Below are 27325 nucleotides of genomic sequence, written 5' to 3'. Positions count from 1 at the left end.
ATCGCCAGGAATCTCTGAAACTTACATGGGAAGAAACCCAAATATGCAAAGACCTTCATATTTGTACCCATGAAAATCTACGAAAACAAATAAATATACTGCTAAAAAAAATAAAGGGAAGACTCAAATAACACGTCCTAGATCTGAATGAAAGATTCTCATTGAATACTTTGTTCTGTACAAAGTTGAATGTGCACAACAGCATGTGAAATTGATTGTCAGTTTGATTTCACAGAAGTTTGATTTACTTGGAGTTATATTGTGTTAAGTTGCCTTTTTTTTTTTTGAGCAGTGTATATACTGTGAAATCAATCAAATCTGTGAAATCAAACTGTCCACTTGGGAAGCACCACTGATTGACAATCGCTGTTGTGCACATTCAGTTTTGTACAGAACAAAGTATTCAATGAGAATATTTCATTCATTCAGGGTATGTACAAGGTGTATCTTTCCCAACATGAAGAGGGAAGAAGGGAATATTTAAAGTCATGGTCTTTCATATTATTTTGGACTCACTTAATGCAAATATGAACTGCTCCAACAATAAAAACATAGAAAGAATTTGATGTTGTAAAAGTGCTATTTATATCTTTGAGCACTATGAATTTTTCCAGCAGGAATCTTGCTGGGTTTTTTGTGCTGGATACTTCCTGGCTTCAGGTGAGATGGAGTGCAGAAAAAGTGTAACAAAGATGAAATTGTGGCCTCTTCTACATATTGCTGAACTATAACATCCACAACCCACACCAATGACTCTAGGCTACAGATTGATCTGCTGGGTATTGTAGTTTGGCAACATCGGAAAGAGGCTACAAGTTTCATATCTCTAATGGAAAAAGAGAAAACATGTCCTCCCTTTGATCCTCTTCATTAACACTTTCACATTTATTTAACAATGTAGCTGAGAATCATTTTTCCAGTTAATAATGCCTATCTTTAATCCATTTTCTGTAGGATGCAACAATACTATAGAATATAATACATAGGCTTTCATAGGCTGATTTTCTTCCTAGATTAGGATCTTCATATATAAGCCGGATATGTATAGGCATCCAGGAATTCATGTGGATGTAAAAAAATATTATTGCACCATCTCCAACAGTATGACTTGTTGCATTAGTGGATACTAATATTCAGTTATCCTGCAAAACATAAATATGGTCTATTAACATCTTTATTAATACTGAATATCAATTTATTGCAAGCATCAAGATCAGGAGGTTAGCATTTCATTTTAATATTCCTCACAGCTCCCGAGATGACTTTCCAGCTTGAAATCCAGAGTGCAGAAAAAAGATTATATACAAGTCTGAATCAAACATTTGAGTGTGTCATCTTCATCAAATGGCAAACACAAGCAGGATCAAGCGTGCTAATGAATGTATATTCAGTTAGGAATTGCACATCATCATGGATATCTGACAGATGTATTCTTAAAACGGATACATTTATTTTTAGTTGTACACATGGGGCTTAGAAGCTCAGCCAAAACATTGGCATGTACACTGGCCCAAAAGCAGGAACCATTAACAGTATACTGTATACTAAAATGAGACTCTCTTCTTAATAGTGGCAGAGGACCTGAGCTTTGATGATAACCCAAACTGTAGAGTAATAGCCGTACAGGTAAGATACCCCCTTCAACAAGAGAGGATTTTTTTTTTATCATGGACAGTTTCTTCCTTGCAGTAAAATTCATTATTTACTATTATTTTCTTTGCTATCATCCTACTCAACTCATATACTGTATTTGTAAATGATTGTGTAAAGATTCTGGGGCTAGGGTTTGGATTAAAGCAGTAATTCTTTCAAGGAAAAAAAAGCAAATTCATTAATTATGTCCATGTCATAATTACTGAAACCTGAACAATTTTCATTGTGTAGAATTAAACTTTAAACTAGGCAATAAACTTTACTGACTGTCTCATTACTCAGCATTTAATGTAGACTATAGGAAATATAGTTAATTCATTGCTGCTGGGATGCTAGTAAATAGTCCTTTATATGAATTCCTTAATAACACACTCATTCTCACTCAACCTGTTTTCACAGACAAACAAAAGTAGCATCATTATCTTTTGTTTGATTATTATTATTATTATTATTATTATTATTATTATTATTATTATTATTATAGTTGAAAGGGACCTTACAGGTCATCAAGTTCAACCCCCTGCCTGAGCAGGAAATCCTACAGCACCCCAGCCAAATGGCAGTCCAATCTCCTCTTGAAAATGTCCAAAGTTGGGGAGTCCACAACCTCCGCTGGCAGGCCGTTCCACTGGTTGATCGCTTTCACTGTCAGGAAATTCTTTCTTATCTCCAGGTTGAATCTTTCCTTGGTCAGTTTCCAACCGCATAAATTTACAGCAGCATGCTGAATAAGTTTAGAAAAGAAAAAATAATGCAGGATCCAATCTAGATCGGTCACTGGGACTTCTCTGGCTGTTTTTGTGCCTGTTTGACCAACAATCTTAGTAGCTGCAAAAGCTGCAATAGCTTCACAGCTACTACAGTAAGATTGTTGGAAAAGTAGCCACAAAAACAACAAGAGATGTGATCAAAACCTGGGAAACAGGCCCCTCGTAAGTCAACAGAAATGTTGATTTATCATCAGCTTCTCAAATACTTAGAAGGCAAGGGCTGGGCAGCTCAAGCAAGACAGCTAATGACTTAAAAGTCAGCCATCAACATACCCCAAACCCAATCAATATCTTTAAAAATACAACTGGAACTATAAATTCTACACATAGAACAGCTCATTGTGCTAGAGAGGAGTTCCCTTAAGATGAGCTCCAGCATGAGTTTGAAAGCTCAGAATATAAAACTTCTGGTCCTAGTGACTGACTCAGATTAGATTCTGCAACAATATCCTGGGACACAATCTTCAATTGCTCTCATTCTTAATTAAGGAATGTAATTTTACAGAATAAGGGCAAGAGGAAGGCAAAAAGTTGCTCCCACTTTGATTTCTGTCACGGCCCAGGAAGACCCAGGGCTTGACAGCACTTCAAGTAACTTATTTTTAAAAATATGTTATGTTTGGCTACACCAAAACATATGCGCACGTTAAATTACAAGTCCATAACATAAATACAAATGCATATAAATATTTTCTTGTACGGTATTTAAAATGGAATGTGGTCAGTTAAGAAATTAATTTTTTTAAAGGTGTTTTTTTCTTTTCTTGTGAGTGTTCAGATTAATGAAAGCAATGCTGCCACAAGTTCGCAGGAAGAAATGAACACAATATATTCCATAGCGAAGATGCCCCCATCAAGCATAGATGTCAACAGAACGTTTCCATTAAGATCAAATATCTACAAACATTCCAGGGAGTCCATTGCTGCACTTTCTCCTTCAGATTCTGTGGAATATGCAAGCACCTTATTTTAATCTCATTTCACCTTTAGGGGTCCAAAACTAATATAAACTTTGTTAATTCTCACTCTGCATACCTGGATTCCAATGGTGAGAATTTCATTGATTTTAGAATTATGATCTCTCCTACGACTTCTCAGTGTTGGACTAATTTATCATTTTAAGAGCTGATATTTTAAGTCCTGTAGTGCCATTATCTGAAATATCTACACCAGTTTGCTGCTCTGTGAAGATGTACAACAACTAGACAAGTACTTAGATATGGAGAACTTAGTCCCAATTCTTCATATGAGATTCTTCCTTGTGCCTATACAACTGAACAGAATTAATGGTCACTATTTTGAGCTGAAGAGACAAAAACTAGCTTAGGCCTTAAAATAGTATAAAAATGCAAAGAAACACCAAACAAAAATAGACATCTGGGATGAACTAGAGTGCACACAGATAAATAACACTGTGAGTAAATCACATAGACTGGGGTTCTTTTGATTCTTTTTTTTTTAAAGCTTCAAATTTAATCCATTCTATGGATGCTTTACTATATTCACAAATGTAAATTTTAACACACAACATATATTTAAATTGCTGTTAAAATTATTCATGTTTATGCAAGCATTCTTCCTTCTATGAGCAAAATTTATGCTTGGGAAAGGACATGGGCTATTTTATGTAACTTTACTGCATAATTAAATCTGTACATGTTTCAAGAAATGGGTTATTTTTTCCCTGAAATGGTGTCCCTTTATTTACAGCATCTATTGGAATAGAATGTGAGCTAGGGCTAAATAGGAGGGATCAAATGAGGTATGTAAGAAGTGAAAATATATTTTTTAATTTATGTACTCGTCTCCTCAGCTGAGTTCGGATACCAGAAATGTATTTAGGTATGCATATGAACTTGGTGAAACCACACTAAATAGTGTGCGAGAGAGATCTTGGAGTCTTGGTGGACAATCTACTGAATATGAGCCAGCAGTGTGCAGCGGCGGCCCAGAAAGCCAATACAATCCTAAGTTGCATCATCAGAGGTATATACTCTAGGGCTAGGGAGTTACTAATAGCACTCTATAAAGCCCTAGTTAGACCACACCTAGAATACTGAATTCAGTTTTGGTCACCATACTACAAAAAAGACATTGAAACACTAGAGAAGGTGCAAAAGAGAGCAACCAGGATGATAAGGGGACTGGAAACTAAAACATAGAGAGGTTGCAGGAACTGGGCATGGATAGTCTAGCAAAGAGAAGGACCAGGGGAGACATGATAGCAGTTGTCCAATACTTGAGGGGCTGCCACAGAGAGGAGGTGAAGCTGTTTACAAAAGCACCAAAAAGCCATTCAAGGAACAACGGATGGAAGCTGACCAAAGAGAGATTTAACCTGGAAATTGTTGTGGTTAGCTCTGGCCCAGCTCCTGCCCCAAGGAATGTGCAGGTGGATGTGGGGGAGACATCCACATGCTGCAGGCCTGTTTTGCTCACGATGGAATCTGCCGATGAAGCCTCCTCTGACCAAGGAAGCATGAGTGACAGGGAAGAGGGGAGTTTGGCAGACAGCCCAGGAGGAGATCAATCATCTGTATCATCCTTGGATTCTGAACAAGAATTAATGACACATCCACGCATGCGTAGAGTGATGCATAGGAGACAACTGAAGGATTATTACAAGAGAAAATGAGGCCACCTGTGGTTGGGTGGGGCTCCAGTAATTAGGGCCTATATAATTTATGTATGGTATGTTTGTAGGTATGTCTGCTAAAAAATGGGGTTTTCTTAACTACTTTACATTTTTAAATTGTAAGTTATTAGATTTGTTATGAATTGTTTTATTATGTTGTGAGCCGCCCCGAGTCTACGGAAAGGGGCGGCATACAAATCTAATCAATCAATCAATCAACTAACCAACCAACCAACCAACCAACCAACCAACCAACAAACAAACAAACAAACAAACAAACAAACAAATAAATAGCTAGCAGTGTGTGGGTTTGGCCATTGTGGAAGAGTATCTGATCGCAGTTTGTCAGAAATCCTGGGTTGCTGTTTTTCTGGACTTTGTTTGTTGCTTTTGCACGCCTTTGAAAACACATCAGAGCAATGTGTGTGTGTGTGTCTCACTTTGTTGGAAGAAGAAGGGGTGTGAAGTTTCTTCACAGCTGCTAGCTAAGTACTTAATGACTGCTTAAGGAAAATTGTACAGACTACCCGTTTGTTTTGGGACGAGTGCTCTTTGCAATACAAAAAGAGTGATTAATTTATTTTGAATTTTGTGATAAAGAATATTGTTTTGAATTTTAAAATGTGTGTGTGTCTGCAATTTGTACCCTTGAATTTTCAGGAGGCTCCTACCAGAGATTGGATTGCCATTTGTCTGGGGTGTGTAGGGTTCTTTCTTGAGCAAGCGGCTGGATTAGATGACCTACAAGCTCCCTTCCAACTCTAGTAAATAAATAAATGCAAAAATTATATTAAAAAAGGATCAGGGATAAGGCGCTGGCAGAGAAAGGGAAGGCTCTTCATCCATCATCCCAGGCAAGCAGCTTTGGGTACCATGGTGGGGGGCACAAGGCAGGCAAGTGTGCAGGTGCTTCCATAGGCAGGCACTAGAGAGCACAGGCAAATGGGCACAACAGCTACAGGCAGGATCTAAAAAGTACAGGCAGGTAGTGGGTACTGCTAGATATTATCACGGACCCTACAAGGCAGGGGTCTTCAACCTTGGCAAATTTAGGCCTGGTGGATTTCAACTCCGAGAATTCCTCAGCCAGCTTATTGAAGTTGCCAAGGTTGGAGACCCCTGCTACAGAGCATAGGTAGAAGGTATAGGCAGGTACAACAGACCATGGGCAGGCAAAAAGGTAGCAGGAGCACAAGCAGCTTCTGACTTCCTGCTGAATTCCCTATTGACTTTGCTTGTTGGGAGCCCAAACAGAATATTGGAAATCACATGACCCCGGTTCACTGCGACATCGGAATGGCCAGCCAGATACAAGTACCCGGATCGTGACCCTAGAGCTGTGATGGCGAACCTTTTTTTCCCGGGCTATTTTTTTGTATGGGCTATTGAGCCCATACGTCCATAATTCAATGCCCACCGTGCACCCTACCGCCTGAGCATGCATGCTTGGGGCCCCCACACTATCCTGCCCACACACATGTGTGCACAGCCCCCCCCCCACTTCTTGACTTCAGATGGATCCAGTAGGCCTGTTTGTTGCCCTCCCCAGGCTCCAAAGGCTTCCCTGGAGCCTGGGGAGGGCCCTAGAGGCCAAAACCGCCCTCAAGAGTCAAAAACCAGCTGGCTAGTACACACATGTGCGTTGGGCAATGACTTGTGCTGGCATATATGGCTCCATGTGCCATCTGTGGCATGTGTGCAATAGGTTCACTATCACAGCTCTAGATAATAATAATAATAATAATAATAATAATAATAATAATAATAACAACAACAACAACAACAACAACAACAACAACAACAAGTGTTTGGTTCCCATCACAGTGAAGTTGATCCATTAATACAGAAATCTAAGAATTTAGGTTGTGGAACCAATTTGGATCAGAGATAGAGAGCAAGAGAACAGAATTCACACATTAAACAGCAATAGCCAGACAAATATATTGTAGCGTACTTAATAACCATGTCTAATCTGGCTTCTTAAAATATTCACTGAAATCTGCATTGTACTTCGCCATACCTGTCCCATGTGTTTCATAGCCCTGGGTAAGGAAATGAGTCTCTACATTCATTTTTAATGGGAATGTCTGAACAAACTATTTACAATACTGCAAATCTGATGACAATTTAGCCATTAACAAATGAATAATACTGAGTTTTATCAAAATGATGGCAAACCTGGCAGTACCAAATGATGTGTCTTTAGTGGTCTTAATTTTTCAAATTGATTTATAGTTCCAGTCCCCAGTACCTTAAAGTGAATCCTGAAGCATACTGGCAACCGATGCAGCTGGCAGAATAGAGGTGTCACATGTAGAGTTGCAATTATAAGTCCCTGAAATTACTCATGCCCTACATTCTATACCAACTGAAGCTGCAAATACTCTTCATATAGAATGCATTGATGGTGATCAAACCACCACCTCCCATTCCACGAACAGGCACTCCCCATGCAGAACTCAGCCGGCATTTTCTCATCCCCGAAATGGTGGTATCTATCTACAGTGTCCCCTTGACTTTCGCAAAAAGTCTATACCACGGTTTTTCAAAAAATATTAATTAAAAAATACTTCACGGGGTTTTTTTCTATACCATGTTTTTCCCCGCCCATGACGTCATTTGCTAATAAATAATTATTGTTAATAAATAATTATGTTAATAATTATCAGGATCATTAAGTATCTTCTTCAATGGTGAGTACCTGTAATAATCTAAAGGTTGTTAAGGGAATGGTAAATTGTAATTTAGGGGTTTAAAGTGTTAGGGGATGTCCAGCGATATTGTTCATGGCCAAAAATAGTGTAATTACTTCTGCATCTCTACTTCGCGGAAATTTGACTTTAGCGGGCAGTCTTGGAACGCATCCCCGCGAAAGTCAAGGGAACACTGTACCTATTTGCAAATAATGTTTTCAAACTGCTAGGTGGGCAGGACCTAGAGACAAGAGATGGGACACACCCCATCCCATGAAGCTGGACTCGAGCTACTGGAGCATGGCAATTGCTCAACACATCCAGCATCACCAGTTGCAGTAAGATATTGCTAAAGGAGTAGGTTAAGTAAAATTACAATAAACTTCAAGAGCTGGTGTGGGTGAAAGAATAAGACATGCTTCGTGTCTTTTTTACTGAGCCAACAAAGTCTTAAAGCATATTTGATTCCATAGAAAATGTAGGAGAAAGAAAGCCTACCTACATTTTTCACCTGGAAGTCACTCTCTTTAATGCCGCTTGAAGAGATTTCTTTAAAATAGTTTTGTTAAGATCCAGGGCACATGATAAATGGTGCTGGTGGCCCAATGTGATCTAGAGAGGGGAAACAAAACACAAACGAATTCATAATAGTGTGGCTCAGTGGTTTTTCAATCCACCCCCCCCCCTTGGTGCTACAAACTCATCCTCACTGCCCCCCATCATAAGAACATATAAGAACATAAGAAGAGCCATGCTGAATCAGGCCAAAGCCCATCGAGTCCAGCATTCTGTGTCACACAGTGGCCCACCAATTGTCCATGGGGATCTTGAGCAGAAAAAGAAGGCAAGCCCTCCCTCTCCCCTGACCCCCAACAAATGGTACTCAAGGGAATCCTGCCTGCCTCAACCCAACATAGAGGTGGCACATGGACATCCGTTTGAATAACCACCAATACACTTGGCATCCATGAATCTGTCTAATCCTGCCTTGAAGCTATCAAGGCTGACAGAAGTGAAGTCCATAAACCAATGACCCTCTGGGTGAAGAAATATTTCCCTTGATTTGTCCTCACTTTCTTACCTATGAGATTTAGGGAGCTTTAGGGAGGTGGGAATGGCCAAATTAAACAACACAATATAACTCCGAGTAAATCAAACTTCTGTGAAATCAAACTGTCCACTTAGGAAGCAACACTGATTGACAATCAATTTCACATGCCGTTGTGGACATTCAACTTTGTCCAGGGCAAAGTATTCAATGAGACTACAGTATTTCATTCATTCAGATCTAGGAAGTGTTATTTGAGTGTTCCCTTTAATTTTTTGAGCAGTATATATAAGTTACTAAAAGAGATTCGTTACACCAATAATACCAGAATATGTAACAGTTGGGGTGATCCATAGTTTGGGGTAATTACTCACATCATTTTGATATTTGGTCAACAGAGTCAGAATGAGCTTTGCATAATGTACTGAACTTTCAAACGTTTGAGCCATCTGACAAAGGTTAAGGACCAAGGCATTGAACAGCTCACTAGGCAGTTCTACCTGAAAAGAGAAGATAATAGAAATACAAGAGTAAAACAGCTATTAAGTACCCTAAAGCAAGATCCAGTTACTTGGGGAACAATCTATATGGTCGAATTCTCCAGCAGGCCAGCACATGTTGACCCCGGAAGGTTCCTTGGATGATAAACTAACTCAGACTTTGGTTTATTTATTTATTAAATTTATATAAGGCCCCTGGTGGCGCAGTGGTTAAAGTGCAGTATTACAAATAAACTCTGCCACAGTCTAAGGTTTGATCCTAATGGGGCTCAAGGTTGACTCATCCTTCCATCTTTCCAAGGTTAGTGAAATGAGGACCCAGATTGTTGGTAACAACATACAGATAATGCTTCTACACTATAAATTGTCCAAGAGTGCTATAAAGCACCACTACAAGGTGGTATATAAGCTTAAATACTATTACTAAATGCTATATGCTGCCATCTCACTATCAAGTGAGCCGGGGTGGCACAAAAGGTAGAGTGCTGTACTTCAGGCCACTGAAGCTGACTGTAGATCTGTAGATCAGCGGTTCAAATCTCATTATAGTCTAGTCTACGGAGAGGGGCGGCATACAAATCCAATAAATTATTATTATTATTATTATTATTATTATTATTATTATTATCATCATCATCATCATCATCATCATCACCGGCTCAAGGTTGACTCAGCCTTCCATCCTTCCGAGGGAGGTAAAATGAGGACCCAGATTAGTGGGGCCAATACGGGGGCTGGCTCTGTTAAAAAATGCTATTGCTAACAGGTTGCAAGCCGCCCTGAATCTAAGAAGAAGGGCGGCATAAAAATCAAATCAAATCAAAATCAATCAATCAATCAAAAATAAGTGACTGCTTTGCATTACTGTACATTTGTATATGTTGGACTTGTGGTATTTGGTATTTGTTAGAGAATTATAACATATTAGATTTGAGAGATCTAATCTTTAGCTACTGCACAATACAATTTATTCGATTACTTAAACTTAAGAAGATTTAAATGCATACAATCACCTGTCTTTCTAGCAAAGAATGCACAACTGTGAGAAGGTCTTCTGTCCATGGCACTTTTATAATATGACTGCAAAGAGAGGGGGGGGGAATCAAGACATATATTAAAGATAGATGTTCGGCCAGTCAACAAGATTTAGGACTATGTTAATTATTTAAATAAATAAATAATTATTAAAAATAATAATGCCTTGGTAAGGCCACACTTGGAATACTGCATTCAGTCACCATGATATAAAAAGTATGTTGAGATTCTAGAAAGAGTGCAGAGAAAAGCAACAAAGAGGATTAGAGGATTGGAGGCTAAAACATATGAAGAACAATTGCAGGAACTAGGTATGTCTAGTTTAATGAAAATAGGGAGTAGGAGAAATATGATAGCAGTGTTCCAATATCTCAGGGGTTGTCACAAAGAAAAAGGAGTCAACCTATTCTCCAAAGCACCTGAGGGTAGAACAAGAAGCAATGGGTGGAAACTAAACAAGGAGAGTAGTAATTTAGAACTAAGGAGAATTTTCCTGACAGTTAGAACAATTAATCAGTGGAAAAGTTTGCCTCCAGAGGTTTTGAGTGCCCCAACATTGGCAGTTTTAAAGAAGAGGTCTCCAGAACTGAACACAGTATTCCAAATGTGGTCTCACCAGCGCTCTATATAGCGGGATCACAATCTCTCTCTTCCTGCTTGTTATACTTCTAGCTATGCAGCCAAACATCCTACTTGCTTTTCCTACCGCCCGACCACACTGCTCACCCATTTTGAGACTGTCAGAAATCACTACCCCTAAATCCTTCTCTTCTGAAGTTTTTGCTAACACAGAACTGCCAATACAATACTCAGATTGAGGATTCCTTTTCCCCAAGTGCATTATTTTACATTTGGAAACATTAAACTGCAGTTTCCATTGCTTTGACCATTTAAATTTGACCATTTGACTTATTTAATGATTGCCATAAAAGTTTTCATAAAATCACATCTGGCCACAACTGCAATTCTAGTCCCAACTGCAGTCGTAAACCAAGGGCTATCTATATTTACATTGGTGTTTTCACTTACCTAAACACCAGCCTCATACATTCTGGTTCCAAACACTCTTCAATTAGCTTGCATACCAATCTCAATTGTTCAAGGCCTGCAAAAACCAAGATTTCAGAAATCCACTTTATATCATTCAAGAATCACAAAAATACTAACATTCAGGAAATGGATTTGCATTCATCTGGGATTTATTTCAACTTCCCAGATTTACCAATAACCCTGAATGACTTACCAGATATTATAAGTATCTGATTTCAAAATTGCCTAAAATTATTATAAAAGATATGACAGGGAGTACAGTACAGTAAATATTTTGCCATTTTAATTTTCCCAGTGCTTTAAACAATTGCAAAAGTTCCCAAGAGTGAAAATTGATTTAGATCATTTTAAACAAGATTTAATTTATTCAGAAGTTATTATTATTATTATTATTATTATTATTATTATTATTAATATTAATTAGATTTGTATGCCGCCCCTCTCAGAAGACTCGGGGCGGCTCACAACAACAAAAACAGTACAAATCCAAAATTAAAAACCATTTAAAACCCTTAATATAAAAATACAATATTGCAGTGCATCTCCATCCCAGCTGGTCAGTTTGTGCTCAAAAAGTCCCTATATTAGGCAGATAATCAAGGAGTCACAATGGAGAAGCCACCATAGAAGACAAAATGATAGGTTTTCTGCAAATAAATAGAATTTGTTTTTGCTGCGAGGGTGTTATCAGTGAGAAAACCTCGTCCTTGGAACAGACAAAATAAGAACTGTAGGTGAAGAGTTCATAGTAGTTTTGTTTTGAGAAAGGTACTGATACAAGCTTTGGAACGATATAAAAATAGAAATAGTAAGAGCCAAGACATTTAAATTGCTTTGTAACAATTTGATTTGTTAATTAGCCCATTCTATTTACTTGTTTTTCATCATTCCTGTTTTGAAGTTTGCACTCTTCTATTTCACAAAATTTTGCTCGTTATGAATTTTCATCCTATTAGCTTTCTTACGAAGTTTCTATAATAGGTATTACTGTGGCTGTCATTTGTTTTCTCTTTCCTGAACACGTTGCAGCAAAAGTGTAAAATCAGATTACAGATTCTAAAAATATCCTGCCAGAGATGTACCCGACTTGAACATTCTGGCAGCCTCAAGTCCTTAAGGGAAATTTCAATTTAGAGAGTCTCAAGAAAAATATTTCCATTTCCCTGCTTACTGCAGGTTTTTTTACAGCTTACACCAGGAGCTGGGGAATTCTGGAAGTTGAAGTCTACATGTCTTAAAGTTGTCAGCCCTGGACACCTATGGGCAGGAATGGGTTCTAACTTACGCCTGGTGGCCGTGCATATTATCATTATCATTACTATCATTATTATTATTATTATCATTATTATCATCATTATTATCATTATTAGTATGTCAATACAACACAGCAAACGAGATCACTATGCTAGATTTCGTATTTCATCACCAGTCGGGCGCTTCCCAAGCACCTAAGACTGAGTGATGTAGCGGCGAATTATGTTTGCCGATCCCAGTAAAGCAGCCTTTTGCAATTGACAGATGGAGATTTTGTCAATTCCAATGGTTTTCAAATGTCCACTGAGATCCTTTGGTACTGCGCCCAGCTTGCCAAGTACCACTGGGACCACTTTCACTGGCTTATGCCAGACTCGTTGCAGCTCGATTTTTAGATCTTCGTATTTCACTAATTTCTCTAGCTGCTTCTCCTCAATTCTGCTGTCCCCTGGGATTGCAATGTCGATGATCCATACTTTCTTTTTCTCCACAATCAGGATGTCTGGTGTGTTATGCTTCAGAATTCGGTCAGTCTGAAGTTGGAAGTCCCACAGTAGTTTTGCTTGCTCATTTTCGACCACTTTTTCGGGCTTATGATCCCACCAGTTCTTTGCCACTGGTAAATGGTAGTTCTGGCACAAATCCCAGTGGATCATTTGTGCCACAGCATCATGTCTATGCTTGTAGTCAGTTTGTGCGATCTTTTTGCAGCAGCTGAGTATGTGATTGATTGTTTCATCTGTTTCTTTACAGAGTCTGCACTTTGGATCGTCTGTTGATTTTTCAATTCTGTCTTTGACAGCATTTGTTCTAATGGCCTGTTCTTGTGCCACCCATTATTATTATTATTATTATTATTATTATTATTATTATTATTATTATTATTGTCATTATTATTATTAATTAGACTTGTATGCTGCCCCTCTCCGAAGACCCAGGACGGCTCACAAAATACAGTACAAAACAATATGTATACAAATCTAATAGTTAAAACTGTAAGCTAAAATCCCATTACGTTAAGCTCTAAGTGTGCCTGCATAGTGCCAAAAAATCTAAGGGGGGGGGGGGGGGGGAGAGACAAAATCAAGATAGCAGCTGTATGCACAGTGCAAGAAATTTGGCTTCTACACATGCTCAGAAGGGGGGGAAAATCAAAATTCAAAAAAAAGAAAGAAAAATAAAATGCCCATGGACTGGCACCAACTGAACTGGGTTGGTGATGTCATCGTGACATCATCAGAGGGTTGTTACCGGTTTGAGCAAACTGGTCCAAACCAGGAAGAACTCACCCCTGCCTCTGGGTTACATCCCATGAAATACAGGAAGCCAAGATCCACTCTTACTGGGCCACTATCCCCCTCTTTATAATCTCACATTTTATATTTCTAAATGCTGCAAAACTCATGTAAGCAAAAGTTTATTCCAGTTCCAGTCTTTCAACATGCAAATACTGTGCTTATTATTGGAAAGGATGCTTCATTTCTCACAAAAAAAATTTAAGTCTCGGGCAAGACCAAGAAGACCTTATTTAAAGAAGAATGATAAATTCACCTTGCCCTGGAGCTTGCACAATAGAAGAAATTAAAGTGCAACAGACGGGGCGAGGATATTTGGAGCAGAACATCATCAGGGCAGTTGTGAGAGGCCAGGAAGCTGTCTCAATCAGCAAAAGAACCTGTCAAGATCAAGAAGACAGAGAATATAAATACTGCCTGCATAATGAACACTGACTAGGTTTACATACTGCACTATGAATCCACCTATTTTGTTTGTGGTTTGGTGTGGTTTGGTGCTATATGCTTATGATTATGCTAAGTCAGTCATCAAGGCTTATTCATAAACCTTGCCTTAGCACAAAGTATCAACCATGAAATAAGAGATGCTGAAAGGGGAAAAAAATGTTCAGATTGTTTTGGTTGTCAGTGGAAGTCAATAGATGAATGATCCTTACTAGAAGTTATCCCTAAAGAGGCATTCCCCTGAAGTGGGAAAATGAGAAAGGGATATTAATATTGGCATGCACATAAATGTTGCCATACACATAGATGCTAATATGATTGTTGCGTTTCAGGACAAAGGCAACAACTTGTAAATATATTTAGAGCCGGTGCTAATTAATTTATGTACATGTTTTTCAAATTACAGTTTAGTGTTTATCACTTACGGACAAACTGGAAAACTTGTAATATCTACAATCCCAGCGGCCGACAATCCCAAAGTTGGCCTTCTCCGGGTCCCTTCGACCAAACAATGTCTTTTGGCGGGCCCCATGGGAAGAGCCTTCTCTGTGGCGGCCCCGGCCCTCTGGAACCAACTCCCCCCAGAGATTAGAACAGCCCCCACCCTCCTTGTCTTTCGCAAGTTACATAAGACCCACCTATATCGCCAGGCATGGGGGAACTAAGACATCTTATATTTTATGTTTGGTATGTATGGGTTGTATGGTTTTTTAAAAGTTGGGTTTTTTTATATAATTCTTATTATTAGATTTGTTCCATTGTCTATACTGTTGTTGTGAGCTGCCCCGAGTCTTCGGAGAGGGGCGGCATACAAATCTAATAAATAATAATAATAAAGTAGTATCTACTTATTAAGCAATAGTCCTCCAACATATAATATGCAGGGGGGGGGGGGACCAGGCGGAAATCAGTCTATGGCAACATGCAGGGAGAATAGCTTCATCTACCAGGCAAATTGTCCTCAATTAGTTTTTCTTTTTCCTGACTTTTTCTTATCCCAATTGCTCTCCACAAATGCTGAAGTTTAGACTAAATTATTTGCATGTTCCAGCATTATTTTTGTGATCTCTCTCTCTCTCTCTTTCCTATTTCCTACTCATTAATTTATCCAAGGATGTATTATTTTTGTCTTCAAAACCAAGAATATTTACAATTTAAATAAATATTATTTATATACATATAAATACTATTTATATTTATAATAAACACACACAGGGACACAGGGACACATATACATGTATATACACTGCTCAAAAAAATAAAGAGAACACTTAAACAACAGAATATAACTCCAAGTAAATCAAACTTCTGTGAAATCAAACTGTCCACTTAGGAAGCAACACTGATTGCCAATCGATTTCATTTTGCTGTCAGCAAGTTCAACTTTGTACAGAACAAAGTATTCAATGAGAATATTTCATTCATTCAGATCTAGGACGTGTTATTTGAGTGTTCCCTTTATTTTTTTCAGCCATGTATATAAATTGTGCAGAGAGCACATGACTTCTAAAGGATGTATTACTAGGCTAAACATTATTACCAGAAGGACATAATATTCACCTGAATATTATTACACGTAATGCCTATTTTGGCTTTTATTCAGACTTTTTCAAGTAATTTTTATCAGTATGATTTAGCATGAAATATAAATATATGAAAAATAACATAAAATATATAATCACTATTTATGCAGAAGGTCAAAATAATGAGCATTCAAGGAATTACTTTTCTTAAAGCTTTCTCAGAAACATAGAAACATAGAAGTCTGACGGCAGAAAAAGACCTCATGGTCCATCTAGTGTGCCCTTATACTATTTTCTGTATTTTATCTTAGGATGGATATATGTTTATCCCAGGCATGTTTAAATTCAGTTACTGTGGATTTATCCACCACGTCTGCTGGAAGTTTGTTCCAAGGATCTACTACTCTTTCAGTAAAATAATATTTTCTCATGTTGCTTTTGATCTTTCCCCCAACTAACTTCAGATTGTGACCCCTTGTTCTTGTGTTCACTTTCCTATTAAAAACACTTCCCTCCTGGACCTTATTTAACCCTTTAATATATTTAAAGGTTTCGATCATGTCCCCCCTTTTCCTTCTGTCCTCCAGACTATACAGATTGAGTTCTCAATATAGGAGTTTTGGATATTTTGCCATGAAAATGCCAGAGATGAATATAAAATCCATAAACGACTCATGTTTTAACCAGAAGCTTTTCTTCTTTACCTGTTTCAGATTCTCAATACATACCCGAGGTAAGAAAAGCTTTTCAGAAAGTATTGCTGCCTTCTTGTAGCCAAGTTCAGGGGAAAGTGCTACGATCCAGCAACAGAACTGCAGAAGCTCATTCTCTGGGCATTCTGAGAGTTTCAGCAGTGAACATAAATCTTCTAGCTAAAGGAAAGGAAAGCAGACACGGTATTGTTCAAGCAATACATTACCACAATATCACTTGCATTGGGATAAAATACAAGCGGGATTCAAGATCAGCTGTTTGGTTTCAATAAAGACCTGAAGTCTGATCAATTATGTTGTGGTTAGCTCTGGCCCAGCTCCTGCCCCAAGGACTGTGGATGTGGGGGAGACATCCACATGCTGCAGGCCTGTTTTGCCCCCAGTGGAATCTGCTGATGAAGGCTCCTCTGACCAAGAAGACATGAGTGACAGGGAGGAGGAGAGTGGGGCAGACAGCTCAGAAGGAGATCAATTATCTAGCTCCTCCTTGGATTCAGAACAAGAGTTAATGATACAGCCACGCATGCGGAGAGCGGCGCATAGGCAACAACAACTGAGAGATTATTATCAAAGAAAATGAGGCCACCTGTGGTTGGGTGGGGCTGTGGTGATTAGTGAGGCTGCTATAAATAGCAGCTTGTGGGTTTGGCCATTGTGGAGGATTATCTGATCTTTGTGTTTCGTGACTGCTTTACTGACTTTGACCTTTTGTGTGCTGATTTTCCCCCGCTTTGAAACTAAACCAGAGCAAAGTGTGTTTCACTTTGTGAAAGAAGAAGGACTGTGAATTGCCTCACAGCTGCAAGCTAAGTATCACAGAACTGATAAGGGACTTGTACAAATTACCAGTTTGTTTGGAGACGAGTGCTCTTTGCTATACCAAAAGAGGGCTTGGTTTAAGTGAATTTTCATTATTAAGAACATTGTTTTGAATTTTCAAACGTGTGTGTGTCTGAAATTTGTACCTGTGAATTTTTGGGAGGATTCTACCAGAGAGCCCGACAGAACAAATTATGTGGAGGGCCATTCAGGGGTGAGCTCCTGGGGTTCGGGCAATCCTATAGCCAAGGATCAGCAGGGTTCCACAAACCCCCAAATGCCACCCCTGGCTGGCCACAGCCCTCCTAGGAGTCTCCACACAGCCCGTTAGCCGTTCCAGGTACTGTAAGTGCAGGGCCCGTGCGGAGGGTCTGGGAGGGCAAAAGAAGGGTCTCTCTTCCGGAAGCTCCAGAAATCCACAAACAGGCCTGTTTCCGGCCTCCAGAGCCTGCGGGAAGTCGTTTTCATTCTCCCGGAGGATCAAGGAAAGCTTCCAGAGCCTGAGGAAGGTGAAAAACGCCTCCTGCCCACTGTGGTGCAGGCAGCCGACTAGGTCATGCCCACTCAGCAATGGGGCAGTGAATCTGTTGCTAAAGGATCTGAAGGCCATTTACCCCTGGGCCCATTTATGGGTCTTCAAATAAAGTATAATTTTTCGCCCTACTAACCTGCTCTGGAGTACACTCATTCAGAATCTGTAGCTCAGGAGGGGCAGTTCCACTGGAACACTGAAAGGAAATAAAACTCTAGAGATTGCGAAGAATACAGGCCATCTGTCCCCACAGGAAATTCAGTGAAAAATACTTACCTCAAACTGCATCTCTAGCAATTCTTTCAGTTTTAATATATGGTTCTAAAGTGCAGAAGAAAAACAGAATTGCTCTTGATATCAGGGTTAAAGCTTCAGAGTATGTTAACTTAAGCTATTTATTCATGCAAGTTTAAAAGTTTTAAAAATAATGTTGATTTAATTCGTTCCGTGACCAGGTTCTTAAGTAGAAAGGTTTGTAAGTACAGTAGAAGCAATTTTCCCCATAGGAATCAATGTAAAAGCAAATAAGGCGTGCAAACTCATTAGGAAAGAAATAAAAGCTTGGAATTTGGGTGGGGGGAGGAGGAGGAAGAAGAGGAGGAGGAGGACAGTCGCTGCCAAAGGAAGAAGGTGAGATGAGGGGAATCAAAAAAATCCAAAACTTTAAGGCTTAAAAAAAAAAGAGGGACACTGAGGCAGCGAGAAGAAGCAGGTGCCTCCCATACACCTGGCACGATGCTGCCTCCCATACACAGCACCAGAGATAGAAACCTAGGGGGAATGGCAGGCAACTGCCTGGGCCTTCGTGCCGCTCTCAAATTTCCTGGGAAATTTTTCTGGGCTCGGGTTCTTAAGTAGAAAATGGTTCTTAAGAAGAGGCAAAAAAATCTTGAACACCCGGTTCTTATCTAGAAAAGTTCTTAAGTAGAGGCGTTCTTAGGTAGAGGTACCACTGTATATTCTACTAAAGTTCTAGGACAGTGACGGCAAATCTTTTTTGCTTTGTGTGGGTATGTGGGTATGTTGGCGTGCTAGCAAGCGTGCATATGCACCTTTTCCTCCTCTCATACACCCGGCCTAGGGGGAATGGCCGGCAACTGGCTGGGCCTTCGTGCCGCTCTCAAATTTCCTGGGAAATTTTTCTGGGCTCGGGTTCTTAAGTAGAAAATGGTGCATGCACACATACCATGCCCTCCGTGGATGTGTTCAGGCCTCACTGAAGCCTGGAACATGAAAAAAACAGCCAAACTGACAAACTAGAAGTTTGGAAAAACGCACGTTCTCTGAACGCTCCGGAGTGCAAAAAACCAGCACGATGGGAAAACCGGAAGTGCGTTTTCTGAATTTCCGGTTTGTCCGTTCAGTGGGTTTTTTGCACTCTGGGGCTTCAGGGAACCTTCCCTGAAGTGTCGGGAGGGCAAAACAGCCTTTTCCAAGACCACAAATCAGCTGGCCAGCAAGGACATGTGTGCTGGAGCTGACAAAGGGCAAGGTCTCACATGCCCCTCGAAATGGCTCCAAGTGCCATCATGGGTATAGGATAAGAACCAGCAGTTGAAAAAGAGACAGAAACATCTGGTTGAAACTGTACATCTGCATAAAAATATGAGCCAATCCTGCTGTCTACTTTCCTAAACTAAAGCAAAAAGGTTATTTTTGCCTCTATCACTTCCTTACAAACATACATCTTGTGCTAGTTGCCACTGAGAGAAAAGATGGGTGCAAAGCCTTGCTAGAAATTAAATTAAATTCAATTCAATTTATTAGATTTGTATGCCGCCCCTCTCCGAAGACTCGGGGCAGCTCACAACAGTAATAAAAACAGTATAACAATGGAACAAATCTAATAATAAAAATTATATTAAAAACCCCAACTGTTAAAAACCATACAACACATACATACCAAACATAAAATATGAGAAAGCCTGGGGGAGATGTCTTAGTTCCCCCATGCCTGGCGATATAGGTGGGTCTTGAGTAACTTGCGAAAGACAAGGAAGGTGGGGGCTGTTCTAATCTCTGGGGGGGAGTTGATTCCAGAGGGCCGGGGCCGCCACAGAGAAGGCTCTTCCCCTGGGGCCCACCAAACGACATTGTTTGGTCGACGGGACCCGGAGAAGGCCAACTCTGTGGAACCTTGTCGGCCGCTGGGATTTGTGCGGTAGAAGGCGGTTCCAGAGGTATTCTGGTCCAATGCCATGAAGGGCTTTAAAGGTCATTACCAACACTTTGAATTGAAATACATTCGCCCTCTTAATTCATCAACAAAGTGTTGAAAAGTGTTCGGAAACTTCAGATCGTGCAGAATGCAGCTGCGAGAGCAATCATGGGCTTTCCAAGATATGCCCATGTCACACCAACACTCCGCAGTCTGCATTGGTTGCCGATCAATTTCCAGGCACAATTCAAAGTGTTGGTTATGACCTATAAAGCCCTTCATGGCATCGGACCAGAATATCTCCGGGACCGCCTTCTGCTGCACGAATCCCAGCGACCGGTTAGGTCCCACAGAGTTGGCCTTCTCTGGGTCCCGTCGGCTAAACAATGTCGTTTGGCGGGTCCCAGGAGAAGAGCCTTCTCTGTGGCAGCCCTGACCCTCTGGAACCAGCTCCCCTCGGAGATTAAAACTGCCCCCACCTTCCTTGCCTTTCGTAAAGTTCTTAAGACCCATCTCTGCCATCAGGCACGGGGGGAACTGATACATCTCCCCCGGGCCTATACAGTTTATACATGGAACGTTTGTGTGTGTGTTTGCTTTTAATAATGGGGTTTTTAGTGTTTTTTAAATTATTAGATTTGTTTTTACATTGTTCTTGTTATTGTTGTGAGCCGCCCCGAGCCTATGGAGAGGGGCGGCATACAAATCAAATCAAATCAAATCAAATCAATCAATAAATAAATAAAATAAATGAATGAATGAATGAATAAATGAATGAATGAATAAATAAATAAATAAATAAATAAACAAACAAAATATATAAATAAATAAATAAATAAATAAATAAATATAAATAAATATGTATAAGAATTTAGAAAGAGTTTACCTACTTTCATAGGACTAGGAACCTCCACTACAGTGTCATCCTTGGAACTCTGACCGACAATTCTCTTTTCTACTTCATCGTCTTTGAAAGAAAACTGAGTGACGCTGCTTAGGCAGGGAACACCTTCACTTCCAAAAGTCTCCAGCATGAGTTTGTTGTTAGTGCTTTCTGTTGCAACATCCTGCCGTTCAGGCTGCAGTTGAGAAACATCTGTATCCCAATTAATTTCTAATTGGGACCTCTTCCTCCGATTCTCCTCTTCAAGATCCGGAGATTCTTCAGGTGCTTTTCTCTTTTTCCTAATCTGAGACCCAGGCTGAGAAGTATTTCCAGCTGGCGCCAAACAAGGCTTTTCCATCTTAACAAACCAGTTTAATTTTCTTTCTAAACTGGCATTGCTGCTAGTATGAGTTATAATCTTCTGACATAAGTGTTTCAGTTGCTGTTGGCAGGTGCTGGATAGCAAGACAGGGTTCAAGATACTCCTCTCTCCCATCCCGGCTTGTAGTAAATCCCTTAACCTCTGTACCCATAAATCTGGATTGGGATCTTTTCTAGAGGCCTGGAGCAGACAGCGGAGACAGTCCTTTGACACTGTAGATTGTACTATAAGCAACAAGGAAAAGAGATTTCTTTGGCACAACACTGGAAGCAGCATCAATACTGGTTTCCTGAAATAATGATATAGGAAATAGAAAGCAAAAACACATTGCTTCAATTATTATAAGACAAAGATGTTCATTATGTAACACAGATAGTGCAATTCACTGTTCAGCACAAGCAATATTTTTATTATATTATTATCCCCAAAAGCCCTTATTTCCTTTAGAAGCTCAAGGCAATTCACATCAAAGTATCATCTCATTTCATTCTTAAAGCATCTACAGGTTACAAGCGGTGTGCCACAAGGGTCTGTTCTGGGTCCTATTTTTTAATATGTTTGTGAGTGACATAGGGGAAGATTTGGTAGGGAAGGTTTGCCTATTTGCCGATGACTCTAAAGTATGCAATAGGGTTGATATTCTTGGAGGCGTCTGTAATATGGTAAATGATTTAGCTTTACTAGATAAATGGTCAAAGCAATGGAAACTGCAGTTTAATGTTTCCAAATGTAAAATAATGCACTTGGGGAAAAGGAATCCTCAATCTGAGTATTGATTGGCAGTTCTGTGTTAGCAAAAACTTCAGAAGAAAAGGATTTAGGGGCAGTGATTTCTGACAGTCTCAGAATGGGTGAACAGTGCAGTCAGGCAGTCGGGAAAGCAAGTAGGATGCTTGGCTGCATAGCTAGAGGTATAACAAGCAGGAAGAGGGAGATTATGATCCCGCTATACAGAGTGCTGGTGAGACCACATTTGGAATACTGTGTTCAGTTCTGGAGACCTCACCTACAAAAAGATATTGACAAAATTGAACGGGTCCAAAGATGGGCTACAAGAATGGTGGAAGGTCTTAAGCATAAAATGTATCAGGAAAGACTTAATGAACTCAATCTGTATAGTCTGGAGGACAGAAAAAAAAGGAGGGACATGATCGAAACATTTAAATATGTTAAAGGGTTAAATAAGGTCCAGGAGGGAAGTGTTTTTAATAGGAAAGTGAACACAAGAACAAGGGGACACAATCTGAAGTTAGTTGGGGGAAAGATCAAAAGCAACATGAGAAAATATTATTTTACTGAAAGAGTATTAGATCCTTGGAACAAACTTCCAGCAGACGTGGTAGATAAATCCACAGTAACTGAATTTAAACATGCCTGGGATAAACATATATCCATCCTAAAATAAAATACAGAAAATAGTATATGGGCAGACTAGATGGATCATGAGGTCTTTTTCTGCCGTCAGTCTTCTATGTTTCTATCCTGTGCGGTACAGATTGAGGATCACAAATTACGATTCAGCTAGAAAGATGCGTAATAAATTTCAAGATGAAGAGAAGATTTTAATCTGGATCAGGGGTGGGTTCTGACTTTTCTCACTGCAGGTTCACTTCCTCCTGTACTGCGGGGCCGCGGCGTCTAAACATGCGTGCGCAGTGCCAAAATTTTGTAACATATTCCAGAAAAAAAGGCAAAACCAAGATGCATGTGCAGTGGGGCAAATTTGGCTTTTGCGCATATGTAGAAGATTAAATCAGCAAAAAAAAAAAAAACATTTTTTTTCAAACCCCCCCCCCCCAAAAAAAAAAGCTGCACCCACAGACTGGCAATGAGAGAACCAGCTCCATGATGTCACCAGCGGTTTGCTACTGGTTCTTTAGAACAGTGTTTCCCAACCTTGGGAACTTGAAGATATTTGGACTTCAACTCCCAGAATTGCTGGCTGGGGAATTCTGGGAGTTGAAGTCCAGATATCTTCAAGTTGCCAAGGTTGGGAAACACTGCTTTAGAAACAGTGTGAACCAGGAGGAACCCACATCTGATCTGGGCATACCAGATTCCAACACAAAATTTAACCATCACACCAACTATAATGAAATTTTCTTTAAATCTAGGAATGCATAAATTGCAGGCCACAAAATATTAGTGTTCACCAGTGATGGGATTCAATTTTTCTTTACTACCAGTTCTGTGGACGTGACATGGCATGGCAAGGGAAGGATACTATAAAAATTCCCATTTCCTCCCGATCAGTTGGGACTTGAGAGGCAGAGAATAGATGGGGCGGGGCCAGTCAGAAGTGGTATTTACCAGTTCTCCGAACTACTCAAAATTTCCACTACTGGGTCTCCAGAACTGGTCAGAACCTGCTGCAACCCATTTCTGTTCACCTTTTTTATCACCAGGCAAACATGGAATAACATTTACTCAGTTACAAAAAGGAATCAAAGAGGTTCTGCCTTAACACATTTATTGATAAATAAGGTGCTAAAGCACATATATCCAGTCTGAAAAGTCTGTAAATTTGACTCCTTTTCCTTTCAATATATCTGCCCTAATGAGGCTCTGTTGAAAATCTAGGACTTAAGGAACTGTTAAGGATTGTCACCAACCTTACAAACAGTGTACTCCTGCCATATGTTGAACAGCCCTTGTTCCACCATGTTATGCTGTTGATAGATATAGACACTACTGCAGTACCTCCCAACTTTTTGGGCACCAATCGCCGGTTCCATGGAGAGAGGTTTTTCTCCAGACCAGAGGGGGCATGGTATCACGTGTTGCCTACATCCTACCAATGGGTCCTCACCTGTTTGTGTGGCTCAGTTTCTGGCATGCTGTAGCCCGGTGCCAGTCCATGGACCAGAGGTTGGGGACTCCTACTCTACTGCATTTCAGACCCTCTCTTCCTTATTGAACTATATCCTTCATCACTGGCTATATTGTCTGGGGTTGCTGGAAACGATAACTCAACAGTATTTGGAGTCCCACAAGTATTGCTCACTTGTTAAATGTCTTACAGAAGCATAAAGAAATGAGAATCTTATATACCAAGCCCAGATAGTGGGGTGACATTTTATTCTATTTTTTTATTCTATTTTTTATTCTATTTTTAAATTTACCTATTCTAATTTTATGTATGGTGGGACTGGTCTCTGGGTGTCACACGACTTTCGTTGTCAATGACAATTCATTGTTTTGACAATGACAATAAATTTATTATTATTATTATTATTATTATTATTATTATTATTATTATTATTATTATTATATGATTTTGACACAGCACAGATCTGAAACTCGAATATATCTATAAGCCGGGGTGGCGCAGCAGGTAGAGTGCTGTACTGCAGGCCACTGAAGCTGACTGTAGATCTGAAGGTCAGCGGTTCAAATCTCATCACCGGCTCAAAGTTGACTCAGCCTTCCATCCTTCCGAGGTGGGTAAAATGAGGATACAGATTGTGGGGGCAATATGCTGGCTCTGTTTAAAAAAGTGCTATTGCTAACATGTTGTAAGCCGCCCTGAGTCTAAGGAGAAGGGCAGCATAAAAATTGAATGAATGAATGAATAAATAAATAAATTATTACTACTAGTTTTTTCTTATCATTCCTATCACCCATTTCCTCCCACTTATGACTGTATGACTGTAACTTGTTGCCTGTATCCTTAAGATTTTTATTCATATTGTTTCTTCATTGCTTATTTGACACCTGTGACAACCATTAAGTGTTGTACCACATGTTTCTTAACAAATCTATATTTTCTTTTATGTATACTGAGAACATATTCACCAAGACTAATTCCTTATGGGTCCAATCACACTGGGCCAATAAAATAATTATATTATATTCTATCTGGGATCTGTAATGTGGGATCCTGATTTTTCTAGGACTTTTCTTTAGAAAGGGCGGAAGACAAGAAAGGGAAGTTGTATAGAACTACCATACCATACTCGCACTTAACAACGAACTAAAGGGTCACCATCAATGAACTGTTGGACAATATTACTCAGTTTATCATGTAGATGGTTGAGTGGTTTAGGGTGGGGAATTTGTAGTGGGTGGGACATTTTATTCTATTTTTTTATTCTATTTTTTATTGTATTTTTAAATTTACCTATTCTAATTTTATGTATGGTGGGACTGGTCTCTGGGTGTCACACGACTTTCGTTGCCAATGACAATTTGTTGTTTTGACAATGACAATAAATTTATTATTATTATTATAAATTTATTATTATTATTATATTAATCTTCATCTTTACTGGTATATTATATTTCAGAATCCCTAAATAGGCCCCTTATCTCAGCTTTTTAATGAGAAACAAGCTCAACTCACATAGTAAGAGTCTTGTTTGGCTCTTCAAGCACTGCTTCTTGAGAGCAGAGTTTCTCAGTGAAGATCTGCCAATTGAAATGTTGTTCTTTTTCCACAGAGAGGGACCTTTGAAGAGTTCGAAAGGCAGCCATGGCTCCCCATTGTCCAGACATCAGTGTGCAAAGAAGAAGTCGAGAAGAATGATCAAATCTCTGCAGCAAAGAATCCACAGGGCTAGCCATGTTGATAGACCTGTTGATCACATTCAAATATGTATATACATACATGCATACATGTGTATATATACAGACATACACAGATACATAGTATATAACTATATGTAATTATAAAAATACCCCATTTCCCCCAGAATAAGACATCTCCTGATAATAAGCCTAATTGGGCTTTTAAGTGCATGGCAATAAGGCCAAGCACTTATTTCAGGGTTCAAAAAAATATAAGACAGGGTCTTACTTTCAGAGAAACACTGTACATACAATCACCACAATTTTTAAGTTAGTAAAACCGTTGGTAAGTAAATTTGGCTACCCCATTGATTCTGCTTGTCAATAGATCCCAAACATGATTAGTTCATAAACATGGTAAATATGGTAAATATGAACTAGTTGCCAAACATCTGAATTTTGAAGATGTAACCATGGGGATGCTGCAAAAGTTAAGTGTGAAAAATTGTCATAAGTCACCTTTTTCAGTGCTGTTGTAACTTCAAATGATACTAAATGTATTGTTGTTAAGTCAAGGACTACCTGAACCACAGTTTTCAAACTGATACCATAGTAACATGAAATATAGCATATTTGTCATATTTTAAACCAAAGCAAGGTTACATGGGAACACTCCACAAGGTCCCAGAAAGAAGAATTTATACCAATATCCCTGGAATGTAATACTAGTCAAATGTATACTGGTACTGGAAAACCAAAACCACCCTTAACAAATCTAGACAATGGCCTTGGCAATTCCTGGAGACAGCAAAAGAAAAAGACCTGGAGCAAAATCACAAAATGCAAAGATCTGCAAATACGAGTAGAACAACCGTGGCAAAAGAAAGCAAGAAATTAGTATACTAATAATGATAGATGCCCTGAGAGTAATCCCAAAGCATCTGCTTGAATACCATCGTCGTTGACAAAAATCACCATCAGTCAATTGCAAATGGCAGTTTTTACTTAAAGCACTTTACATACTACTTTGGTACCTTTAGCATTGTCAGTGTTTCCCAATCTTGGCAACTTGAAGATATCTGGACTTCAACTCCCAGAATTCCCCAGCCAGCATTCGCTGGCTGGGGAATTCTGGGAGATGAAGTCCAAATATCTTCAAGTTGCCAAGGTTGGGAAGCACTGGTTTAGACATCTGCCTAAGCCAGATCTTAGGGAAGGACTCAGTAATTGAATAAATATGCCAAATCCAGCCTAAACATCTGGCCGACTGTGCGACGATCCATAATTAATAATTAGCAGCAGCAGCGTTTAGTGGGCGATCCACCTCCCTCCCCTACTCCACACCGTTACCTTCCACCCTGCCCCCGTATGCCTCTTCAGTCCCGGACTTCTTCCTTCCCGCGCTCCAGTTCCGCAAGGGAGGCTCTCC

General features: G+C 39.5%; 1 protein-coding gene across 4 annotated transcripts; it reads right to left on the bottom strand.

Moving 5' to 3' along the window:
- Positions 1 to 861: 861 nt before the first annotated feature.
- FANCE (FA complementation group E) lies at positions 862 to 27325 on the bottom strand. Of its 4 annotated transcripts, none has more exons than XM_070745326.1 (12): positions 27247 to 27325; positions 25733 to 25963; positions 21013 to 21679; positions 18241 to 18285; positions 18101 to 18160; positions 16629 to 16772; positions 14190 to 14313; positions 11364 to 11439; positions 10313 to 10379; positions 9174 to 9299; positions 8254 to 8363; positions 862 to 1142 (listed from the first exon to the last, which is right to left on the bottom strand). In XM_070745326.1, the coding sequence occupies exons 2-11, from the start codon at positions 25951 to 25953 to the stop codon at positions 8259 to 8261; spliced, it is 1635 nt and encodes a 544-aa protein (XP_070601427.1). In that variant the 5' UTR covers positions 25954 to 25963; positions 27247 to 27325; the 3' UTR covers positions 862 to 1142; positions 8254 to 8258. The 4 variants fall into 4 exon arrangements, with proteins under 4 accessions (XP_070601427.1, XP_070601429.1, XP_070601428.1 ...); XM_070745327.1 differs by having other exon boundaries at positions 912 to 1142; positions 8250 to 8363; XM_070745328.1 differs by lacking the exon at positions 18101 to 18160.

This window comes from Erythrolamprus reginae, chromosome 3 (genome assembly GCF_031021105.1).
Source record: "Erythrolamprus reginae isolate rEryReg1 chromosome 3, rEryReg1.hap1, whole genome shotgun sequence".
NCBI lineage: Eukaryota > Metazoa > Chordata > Lepidosauria > Squamata > Dipsadidae > Erythrolamprus > Erythrolamprus reginae.
The sequence above is the reverse complement of the archived record's forward strand: the minus strand, read 5'-3'. Positions and strand labels throughout refer to the sequence as shown.

Excerpts from the sequence above, each read along its gene's own strand:
- FANCE (XM_070745326.1), bottom strand. The coding sequence starts at position 25,953 with ATGGCTAGCCCTGTGGATTCTTTGCTGCAGAGATTTGATCATTCTTCT. Across the intron at positions 16,773-18,100 it reads ATGAGTGTACTCCAGAGCAG|CTAGAAGATTTATGTTCACT; the intron begins GTTAGTAGGGCG and ends CCTTTCCTTTAG. Across the intron at positions 10,380-11,363 it reads TGTATGAGGCTGGTGTTTAG|TCATATTATAAAAGTGCCAT; the intron begins GTAAGTGAAAAC and ends CTCTCTTTGCAG.